General features: G+C 36.0%; 1 protein-coding gene across 8 annotated transcripts in view; it reads left to right on the top strand.

The window, feature by feature from the left end:
• The window catches only part of LOC139138540 (protein O-linked-mannose beta-1,2-N-acetylglucosaminyltransferase 1-like), a 105,459-nt gene that overhangs the window by 79,769 nt on the left and 13,605 nt on the right, over window positions 1–12,085 (top strand). For all 8 annotated transcript variants that reach the window (XM_070706954.1, XM_070706951.1, XM_070706955.1 and 5 more), the window contains one exon: window positions 10,699–10,795. In XM_070706954.1, the coding sequence (XP_070563055.1) occupies window positions 10,699–10,795 (97 nt within the window). The remainder of the gene's footprint in view (window positions 1–10,698; window positions 10,796–12,085) is intronic.

The raw sequence follows: 12,085 nt of genomic DNA, 5'->3' as shown, positions 1-12,085 counted from the left end.
TAGACAGAGAAGGTATTAGAGTTGAAAACCAGTATGCTGGTGTCAACTACTTCCGTCTGTCAATACTTCCGTCTGTCAAGATCTGTTGACGTTTAATGCCATCGTGATGGGTCATATCATAAACTGGTGGGGGTGTTCATGGTTCAGGTTGAGGTGTAGGAGAACGATTTTGAGCTGTGACAAAAATCAAAAGGGACTTAGCGGCATAGCCACAGTGTTACATGTAAGCCTTTCTCCAAGGTTTCTTAGTTGACTACGATCTATTACAGACTACTGAGCTGACGTTAGGGGTACTCACTTTGTGTTTGCTCACCCTGTGTGCACTAGTGTTTGGTACTGAGTTGCGTGGATATCCCCTCATGGCCTCACGTGATATGGGCCTGTTGCATAATCTGCAGATGATCATATGCCTCTGAGTCTGAAAACGGTCATTGTGTAAGCCTGTCGGCATTTTCCTTGCATTTTTTCTCATTTAACTTTGCAAAATATCGGCGAGTACCTCAATATTTCAAGATAACTCTTTCTTCCCAATCGTTTCCTGGAGTTTCAGAGTCATATGAACGAAAATGAGTGAAAGTTTTAGACAGGAAAATCGGACGTCGGCCATGTTCAATGTTTACAGTACAATCAGAAGTTTATGTGGAGGAAATAACTAACAAACACTATTCATGATGCCCGCCCTCTAGAGGCAGACCTCCTATATGAAGTACAACATTTGATGCTTGTGGAAAGCTTGACCACACAAAGGAGCATTTAACTTTTAGAAAATGACATAATGAATAAGAAGCTATTCTGAAAATGTCAAATACTGAGAAAAAATGCGCAAATATTCAAAATAAACAGGTTAACTGACTGGTCAGCTATAAAAAGCAATGAAAATGTTTATGATCAAAAGTTTTTAGATGCGCACATTTTAACAAATACAGAAATTATTAACATTATAAATATAAGACCAAACTATTTTTTCAGGGATGGGACAGGTTGGAAATGAGGGGTGAGAGACAAAGGCACTCTTATGCTGCATGTGGATGCAGCCACACCATTTCATTTACAGCATACTTATTCACTGTGTTGTGTTCAAGTTTCATATTGTACTGACTGTCATACAAGGATAACATAAGCAAATCAAATCAAATTAGAAAAGGATCAATGCTGTTGTGTGGATTTTGCTGAACATGGCTGATTTTAATATTTCGCCTACATATTTGGTATCCAGCAAAGGCATATTTTGATGTTAAAGTCAAAATTAACACCACATTGCCGACAATATATGTTTACCGTTTCTGTATGAACTTTATTTTTAGTCCCCACGGACACCGTCCGGGGGGACTTATAGGTTTGGTCATGTCCGTGCGTGCGTGCGTGCGTGCGTGCGTGCGTGTGTGCGTCCGTCCGTCCGTCCGTCCGTTCACGCAGATATCTCAGAGATGCAAGAAGCGATTTCATTCAAACTTGGTACAAGGATTACTTCATATGTCATACAGATGCACGTTGATTTGTTTTGTGATACGATCCAATATGGCCGCCAGGCGGCCATTTTATTACAATTTTTTCATGTACAGAGCCATAACTCAGACATGTTTCAACCAATTTTATTCAAAGTTGGTACAAGTACATTGACTGATGTCATAGATATGCACGTCAATTTGTTATGTGATACGATCCAATATGGCCGCCAGGCGGCCATTTTATTACGATTTTTTCATGTACAGAGCCATAACTCAGACATGTTTCAACCGATTTTATTCAAAATGGTACAAGGACATTGACCAATGTCATAGATATGCACGTCAATTTGTTTTATGATACGATCCAATATGGCCGCCAGGCGGCCATTTTATTACAATTTTTTCATATACAGAGCCATAACTCAAACATGTTTCAACCAATTTTATTCAAAGTTGGTACAAGGACATTGACCTATGTCATACATATGTACGTCGATTTGTTATGTGATGCGATCCAATATGGCTGCGTTGCGGCCATTTTGTTACTATTATTTCATGTACAGAGCCGTAATACTCTCAGGCATATCTCACCGATTTTATTTAAAGTTGATACAAGGACATTAACCTATGTTATACATACGGTATGTATGTTATTTTGTTTCATGATATGATCCAATATGGCTGCATGGCAGCCATTTTGTTACAATTTTTTTGTGTCCTTAGCCAAAACTTGGGCATATCTCAACTAATTTTATTCACCGATTTTATTCATTGTACAAGGACATTGACCTATGTCATACATATGCACATTGATTTGTTTTATGATACAATCCAATATGGCCACCGTGTGGCCATTTTTTTCCCGATTTTTTCATGTCCGAAACCATAACTCAGACATGTATCAAGCAAATTTATTCAAAGTTGGTACAAGGACATTGACTTATTTATACATATGTATGTCGATTGGTTTCACGAGATGGTCCAATATGGCCACATGGTAGCAATTTTGTTATGGTTGTTTCATGTCGAGAGCCATAACTCTGGCAAGTCTCAACTGATCTTATTCAAAGTTGGTACATGTACATTGACTTACGTCATACATATACATGTTGATTTTTTAAACAGTAAGATCAAATATCGCTGCATGGCGGTGATTTTGTTACAATTTTCAAATGTACAGAGCCATAACTCAGACATATTCCACCAGTATCATTCAAAGTTGGTACAAGGACATGACCTATTTCATACATATGCTCGTCAATTTGTTTCACGTCATGTAGCAGTAACATGTCAATTATTGAAGTTTCATAAGTAGGCTGATATGTCAAGAAATACGTACTGCATCAAATTCATGAAACTTTATACAGATGTTAACTGATGTTAAGCTCACATTGCTTTAACATTGAAAAAGACATTTATCAGTGTCATTTTAATTAATTTGTAATTGCATAAGTAATGAACTTTCCTAATTAGGGTGATATAGCCACAAATTAATACAACATCAAATGTGATGAAACTTGGTACAGAAGTTGATCTCAGAGTGTTGTAAATACTGCATCAAACTTTATGAAATATGGTACCAGTGATAATCTGTCAAGTGTTAGAATTGTATGCAAAAATGTTTTGCAACATCCTGTTGATTAATTTCTAGTTGACTCATTTTCTGAACTTTAGGATGGTGGCCTTCATGGGTTTTATGTTTTCATCACCATGGAACTCATTCTTGGCCATTGAGCGCCATCTGTATCAAAGTATTTTTATCACAGACCTAATTAATAAAGAGGACTTTATCCTCTCTGAGGACCTGTAATCAAAGTACCCATTAACAAGTGGGGACTGTGTCATCAATGATGACTTGTTAAATTATAGAAAGTACTTCGAACAGATTAACAATTATCGTGATGTCAACCCATGATTTTACATCACAAAGACTGTAATTCTGCCAATTTTTTTTATTTTTCAGTCATTTTATAAATTTTGCACTGCACAAGATGATTGAACAATTGCAATGTTTTAATCTGTAAACTCAAAGAATAAAAATCCTTTGGTCACAGATTAAATTATTTTTTGAAAAGAAATTTACTCTTAAACACTTTTAGCATATATTCTTTACACGGTCATGTATTTCAAGGAAAATATGCCTATTAAAAACAGTAATTTCTTCACTTTCAATTTCTTTTGAATACTATGACAATTATCAGCCATGAGGTTTTACAAACACAAGACCAGATAAGCGTTTTCATCATTTCCACAGGACTCTTTGGAATATCCCTTAAAACAGTTAAAAGTGACTTAAAATGATCACTTGGTATACATTTAATTTACAGATGCCAGGTTGTGTATTTCACATGCACTCAGGTCAGTAGGGAAGTGCATCATTACTATTTGGACTGTTAATTCTTATTTCTGAATTATTTAACCTTTTTTTCACACTGAACTATCTTTAGGCAGTTTATACTGTAGCTTAGAATTTTTTTGATTGATGTATTTAATCATCTTTTGGGTTCTTTGGGTCCATATCTCACCTCATGCCCCTACATCATCAAGTATTTACCAATAACTCCATGCCAACAACCAATTACCTGACCTGGCCACACATTAGAGAAGGTACAGCGTCATTGACGGTATTTTTTAATATGGACACAGCTCATGTTTGTCAGGAATAGGTTTTCATTGTTGAAGCTCTGATTACAGTTGATAATCCGTTTTCAGGTTATAGAATTGTCAAGGCATGATTTTCCAGGTTGCTGCCTTGAGTGTTCTCATGTCTGATTGCTTTTGTGGTATTAAAGATAGATTTCTGATGCAGGGAAATGAAATATTGATTTGAAAATATCATAAATCTGACAGAATGGGAAATCAAGTAGAATATTTCATCAGATGGTAACATTTGTTGGGCTTCGGTTTTATAGTACAGTGTTAGTTTTATGGCTTTATGGGAGTTTGATTCGATATTATTTTAAAACCAATAGTTCATATGTCAGGGTTCACACACTGGATAAGTTTTTAAGGCCGTTCAATATTGTCAATTTGTACATATGGTGGACAAAATCTTATCATGGATGATATCACCAGCTGAAAGGTTGGTTCTGCCAAGCAGTTTTGCATTCATAATAAACAGAATTGTTTTAAGCCTCTGCATTGAAGTTCTGTTTGCAGTGCCAGTATCTGGTACAGCCAACTGTTAAATTCAGTCAATTTTACAAAATCATCACAAACCATGTTCTAAAGCTGATATACTGATTTTACATATTCTTGACCTTATAATTTGGAGGGGAAAGTGAAGCTGTTCGTAACTGCCCTCCTACCAGCATCTGAAAAAACATGCCCTCTTTAGGCTCTTGGTAGAATTATAATACCCTCTGCCCTCTAGTCTGTATTCAGGTTGGCTGCCCTCTCCCAACTCCCTATAACAGTTCAAGCGCCCAACTGCCCTCTCCCACCACTGACCCCACTTAATCTTCATCAAGTTCCAACTACCACAGCATTCCACACTCTCTACCCATTTTTCTGTACCTCTGCCAGGAGTTGTCTCCCTTGCCATTGCAAAAATAGAAACTTTTTTCCTCTCCCCACAGTAAAGATGAACTTTTTCTCCTCGCCCTCTGATAACATATGATTTTTAAATTTGCCTGCCTACAGAAAAACTGCAGTTGAACATCTTTATGCGTGAACAGCTTGCTGGCTGCTCCTGCAGTATATATGATAAACATTCATGTCAACTAGTGTTGGGATTTGTGGGGTTGAGTGATGTTACAAGACACGGACATTGATATATGTAGAAAATCCTTCTTGTTCTGAGAAAGCCTTTCCTGAGAAGCACACACTGTATCCTGTTATTGCAGACTTGTTTTCAGAGGACGTTCATGGAACAGAATTTTTTTCTGCAAAATCATGGAGACGTCAACAAAAGTAATGTCTCTCAGGGGATGCCGAATTCCTCATTAGGCCAATTTTCTGTACCTACGCATAAAAACCTTTCAATGTGTATCCCACATCCCTGGTTAAATAAGAATATGTGTACCATAAATACCGGCGTTCAGCTTTACAGGGCAGCTTCTCAACACTGGAACACTGGGTCAGTTCAATTGACTGTGTTACTTGCCGACATGTGTCTGTAAAGTGCAGGATATAAGTAGAGCGTCATTATGTCTGCAGTATTTCACTCTGGGAAGCTCTACATACATGTTGCCCAGTTGCCTACAAGTAACAAGCATGGTTTTGTATATAATATCCAGTAAATATAGAAAAGTACAGACTATTTCAGGGGGAAAAATTATCTTAAGACATGATACTGTATAGACTGCAAAATTTCAAACCGGCAATCAAATGGAGTTTTTTAGATTAATCATGCAAATTTTATTCAAAGCATACAGTCAACAAGACAAATTTGGATATATATATCAAGTTAACTCATAAAGTAATATACTCTAGGTGGAGTAATTATTTTATAAATTTTCTGTCAAGTGTCTTCATTACAAATTCCCAGCATATTTTTCGTTAATTATGTCCATACAATAAAAAAAGAAAGCTTTGAAATGTTGTTTAATGTTTACAGCGTTTTGGAATTCAACTGAACACCTATGTTCAGAAAAGTTTGTCAGTGAGTATACTTCATCCAATCCATCAAATTGTTTCTCACTTCCATGTTTTGGCATTCTTTCAAACAAAACAGGTTAATCTGCTCTCTCCTTTATAACTGAATGTCATATTTGGTCTGTGTATGTGCCCTGATGTAGGAGAAATGTAAAAATGACACACTGCTTTGAGATTATATATGTATGTATTGGGGCAAAACTTTGAACTTTTGTATGCCATGGCTTTGCGGACAGATTTTCTGTAAGTAGTCAATGACATCGTCCTCAGAGAGTTTTATGGCCCCTGTTTAACTTTAACTGCTTGTAAATTCCAATTTTATTGCAGTTTTAAAGACAGTAAAGGTATAAATTTTTTAAATTAAAGAGAATCTTGTGGCATGGAAGTCTGTGGAGATGGATCGCGTACATTTTTACTATCACTTCATAAAATAATAAGTAGGTCACCAGTATTTATCCAACTGTGTACTTGTTCTTGTGTTTCATGGAATAGTCTCTTTAATTGGTAATTAATGGAGAACTTAGATGTGACCCAGTTCACTTGTTATTATTCTGAAAGATTTGATGGAAAGATGGACAAAGGCATTAAATAATTTATTACACCAACTAGGAAAATCTCAGTATATTTTCTGGTTGTAGCTGTGTCATTGTGAATATTTCAAGAAGCTAATGTTTGATCAGAATAGCATTGACCGTGATTTCAGGTTGGTTACTAAATGAAATTTAGCTGCACGGCGCGCGACTATCGGACAACGCTGCCTGAAATTTAGACATATTTTGTTGTTGCATGCGTGGCTGTTGTTGTAGCTTGTAGTCTGAGCCATAAATTCATACGAATAAGTGTGACTTTTAGTTGCCATTGTAACATTAGCAGGTCTTATTTTCATCGTTTATGCGGGAAATGCAGACCAATATTTTTTTATGCATGTTAATGAGAGAAAAACATGACGGCATTTGCAATCAGTGCTTTTGTGTGCTCTTTGAAACGACAAAGGATTATGCCCAGGATTTTAGTTCATTTCAAGTAAGCAATTCATCACGCAGCTAATCACATAAACACACTGTAAGAAGTGATGTCCAGAAACACTTGTGAGTTGTAACATTACGGTCAACATTGACACAGCTGAAGACACTTGGCTGGCTACAAGTGTTCCTGGGCCCTCTCATTCAGTTCGGAGAAATGTCTGTAAACACTGCCAAGCTCTCCACAGGGAAATGGATTTGTCCTAATGATGAATTTATTCTGCCAGATTACACAAAGAGGCACGCTCCAGAACACACATTTTCCATTACTGGGCAAATATTTCGTTCTGGCCCTCCTGTGAAAAATTGTTCATAATTCTTCCTGAAAATATTTTAATCTTTTCACTCCAAAGATGTCGCCTCAAGAGGTTGCAGTTCAGAATTACCATAGTGAAAGCTGTAGTGAGTGTGCTCAGTATCGGATGAAGTGCTGATCATACATCTACCACAAGTTCAGTTTAATAAGTCATCCCTTCAGTGCCTACCAACCATTGCGATAGCGATTTTTTCTTCTCAGCTCAAGCGGGGAGCACTAAGGCAACATTCAACAAAATTCAGCTTGGTCAAAAAAGGATTTATTATACCGTAGTTGTGGCCTGTCAGTATTTCACTAAACTGAGACGGATTTTCACTGTTCAAATCCATAAACAGTTTCTAATAAATACAACTCTTCCAGACTATATCAGTCAACATTCAAGAAAATGTTTTCACCAAACAACTTTGTCTGTCAGAATGAAACGATTTTTACCTCTTTAAATAAACTGCTCTTTGGGTCACAAGTTCACGCAATTCTGTCTGCAGAATATTTGCAAAATATTGCAATATATTTATCTGGTTTATTGTCATGCAGCATCATTTTGTTCTGCTCAGCCCAATTGTGTCCAGAAGTGAGAAATTCTGGGAAGTGCATCTATCTGTCAAAGTTTTAACTTTCACAGTATAGCATGATCAACATCTCTCTAACTTCAGTATATACTATATCCTTGTCTTCATCACAGCGGATAGAACCACGGTTATCACATCACGACTGCCAGTCATGGTTTGTATATTTTCCCGCTCAGACGATAGCAGCTGTGATTTTCCAATCATCTCCTTATCTTCCAAGTTGCTTCCGATGGTCATTAAAGCCAAATCAAGTCACTCCACCCTGATAATTGTGAATTAAAATAGAAATTCACTTGAAACCGCAAGTTAGGTCAGCCACAGAACACTCCAATAAATGTAGGTCAGGTCAAACTGATTAACAAATGACAGACAGTCGTTGCTTGGATGATTGCTGTCATCAAAAGAATGCCTTCAGACTGCAACCCTGCCGTTAGAGCAAGAGACTTATTTCAAAACTATCTTCCTTCTAGGCCATGTAGGACACATGTTTAGAAATATTCCCATGGCTAATGGTGAAGTGTCTGTCACATACATCTGGATACAATGCAATGCGATTTTTCACTCAGACAGTTTCAACCTATACATACAAGGCATAAAACCTTTTTAGTGAAAAAGTCCTCCACTGTTTTATTTTGAAAACTATGAAACATTGATGGAAAACGTCAGGTACTTGATAGGAAAGGCAAAAGCCACAATATGAATGAGCTGTCATTTAGCTCATCAGAAAACCGAATGGGGTTTTTCAAATGTATCTGCCAAGGAAATCCTTGAAATTCTCAAGGTAATCTGTATCATCTGTTCAATGTCTTGATGTTATCTGATCAGATTACCCATTGAGATAATAAGCCATACAAAAACACATGACAAGTACATTACTATTTGCATGTCTGGTTTTGCTCAGGGAATTACAGAATGGTCTTTCACAGTCACATCTCCCATATGATATTGTTGTGTTTCTCTGTCTTTCCTAGCCTTTTCACTGTGATAATGGTGTTCCTATTATTTCCAATCTCTTGATTTGTGGTGAAAATTACTGTTTGACAGCTTTACACTGGCCTAAAAAGAGTGACAACCATTTATAAATCTTTTGAAATGTAGAAATCATAATAAATTTCCATATAGGCGGCCATTATCAGGCGAATAATGATGAAAATTATCAATATATTTTGCACTGGGTGATCTGATTCTGGCTGTTATCAATGATCCTTTCAAAATCATGATTCTTAATTGTCATCAACCATGAAAGTCATGAACACGTACGTATGTTGTTGGTTTTTCTCTAGTTTGGTTAGCATTTGACATCTTTTACATTGGTTACAATCATGGTTGAAAGTGGCTCACTCAAAGAGTAATTAAGTTGGCCATTCAGAGTATTTGATTGGTTGTTACTGTTGTAATTATGCAAATTGCTTGAGCGACATGAATGCAAAAGTATCACTGCAATCCTCAAAATGTAAAGTAATTGATTCAAATTTCAGAGCGATCAAGCTTTTGATCAGTCTGTTTGAATCTACTTCAGAAAGGCATCCAAGTAATTATCTCAGATACAGGAGAATGAAATTCCTTGGAAGACATTTCTCAGTGTTCTCCGGAAACCACGGGATGCCCAATGATACATCCAATCGGCATTCATCTCTGCAGACTGCATATATAAAAATCTGACCTCTTCGCATATCGTTTTTCCATGGAAATTCCAAGCTGGCATGAGCACTGACTCTATCCGACCCCCAGACGGCAACGACACTAAATCCCCCATGGATTTCATTTGTCAATGTTTTGATCAAATTAACACACACTCATACCCTGGATGGTAATTATGTTCAAGGAGAAGGATTTTCACTCAGACGCTAAATGCAAATCAAAATGAATAATCATCACGTTCTGACGAGTACATTGTCCATTGCCCTTTTTACCAATGTCAGCGATCTTCACTTGTAATAAATGATATCAGACATAAGTACTTTGTTTGCTGCCATTTTCTACGGGTCAGCAATTTTATAAATGTGGGACTCTCCTTGGCTACTCTGATGATGATTTTATGCGATGCAGCATATTTGTGATCTACTTAAATGATCGGTGGACCATTCCAAAGTAATGATTCTTGGACTGACCTGCGTGTGATTTCAGTATTGTATTTAAAAATAGATCAAGAACAACTCATGCTGTGGTAACAGTTCTAGCGCCCTCTAGTGTCCACTGCCAATATTGTGTGGAAAGGAATGAAGTCCTATCCAAAATGTACCAGTTGGACAAAATTCAACTGTGTATTGAAGGAAGTCATTGATCAGAAAATTCTAATGTGTTTTGAATTACAGATGCATCAAACTAAATCCTTTGAGTGCTGTATTTTATTTCCCAACAAAATTCTAGTGCAACATTTTACCAATTTTTATGAAGTTTTCTGTAATTATTTGAATAATTTTGGACCAAATGGACATCACAATTCATTTGCTAAAGATTTTATCAAAATTTTTGCAGAAATCTGAAAAAAATTGACTGGGGTATATTTTATAAAGGCAACAAAAAATTGACTTTGGCGCTCAAAGGGTTAAGAATTCTGATTTCAAGAAAACAAACATGACAAATGTTGCAAATCCATCATTTTGTGAACATTTATAGGTTTCTCTTGAGTGCACATTTGCAGAACTGAACAAATAAATTCTAGGAGAGAAAAGTGCAGTTAGGTATTGAGCTATTCTATAATTCAATAATTTGTTGTACTGAACACAATTTCTTTTATTTTTCAGTCTTTACTTGTAATGGTGCTACTAGTTACAGTGGTCATTAACATAATATTTATAATGGACACCGGAAGAAAACTTAGAGAACAAAAAGATTATGAAGGTGAGTGCCAAGTTCAAAAACTTTAAAACTGTTACATTTCACCTCATAAGTAGGCTCGTATCAAATTTGACCATGATTGTTGTCAGGTGTAGAAGGGGTTTCAGGGTTGTTTTCTCCAAAAAAAAGATTTAAAAATTTTGCATCAGTGTTTAGAACTGGAGTGTAAAAATTTGTTTTCCAAGCCAAATATGAGTTGACAGCAAAATTTTATAAAGGAAAACTCTCTTTAAAATTGTATTGGCTAAATATATTGGCATGGAAATTTTTGTTCTAAACCTGAGAATGAGAGAAAAGGCAGATACAAATACATCATGTTTTAGATTATCATCCAGAAACAATTGATGTAGCAACTTCTAATCAAAATTATAAAAATTAGCATGGTAAATTATGCTAAGTAAGTTCTATGTGATATTCATGTAAAATTTTGACACCATTCTCAATATTCTATATTCTGTTCAAACAAACTATACACTTGCATAAAATTTGGTTCAAAAAAAGGAAATTTTGATGTCGCAGTTCTTGGTTTGACCTTGATTGTACAAGTAACCTTGGTACACATAATGTGAATACCCTGTCATAAAACCCTCGAGGCCACATCGGCAAATATAGAGTGTTAGAATTTTTTATAGGCATCATAAAACCCCGCTGTTTAAACAAAATTAATTCCATCATAAATCATGATATTTATGGTCTGCTAATATTGGTTATTATGAATTAATGTATCACTGTTTTGATGTGTCAATATATAGGTGTTTAAAACTTGAAACATCTGTAGCATTGAACAAATGAAATTCTCACCATTAAATTCAAACCGTAGCAAGCAGTGTTATTGTTCAAACAACAAAAAATGTTATCGCTATTTCTTGCATGAAACGTTTGCAATTGATCAGATCAAAAAAATTACTGTGTCAAGGTTGATACGATTTCACTAAGTCTGAGGTGACTTTATTTTAAATCGTACGCTCTACAAAAATAAGCACTGAATGGGTAAAATATTTCATATGAGATGAATGAACTCAACGTAGAATTAATTACTGCATGATTACAAATTTGCAACCTCGCAAACATTTTCTTCATTCAAAAGTGTCAAAATAGCTCAGTGTTTTATGTTTGGGTCATGTATCAGTAATTCCTGATTCTACAGTCTGTCGTCGTCTCAGCAGATTGCACATACCAGGGCTGTAACCTGACTCCTCGTCTTTACACCTCATTTAACTTCCATGCTTCGTTAAAATTTGTTCTGAGGGTAAAGATGTTTTGCTGATACAGTATCTGAAAGAGAACCTTTTC

Source organism: Ptychodera flava, chromosome 8, assembly GCF_041260155.1.
Source record: "Ptychodera flava strain L36383 chromosome 8, AS_Pfla_20210202, whole genome shotgun sequence".
NCBI lineage: Eukaryota > Metazoa > Hemichordata > Enteropneusta > Ptychoderidae > Ptychodera > Ptychodera flava.
This window is presented reverse-complemented; position numbering and strand designations above follow the sequence as displayed.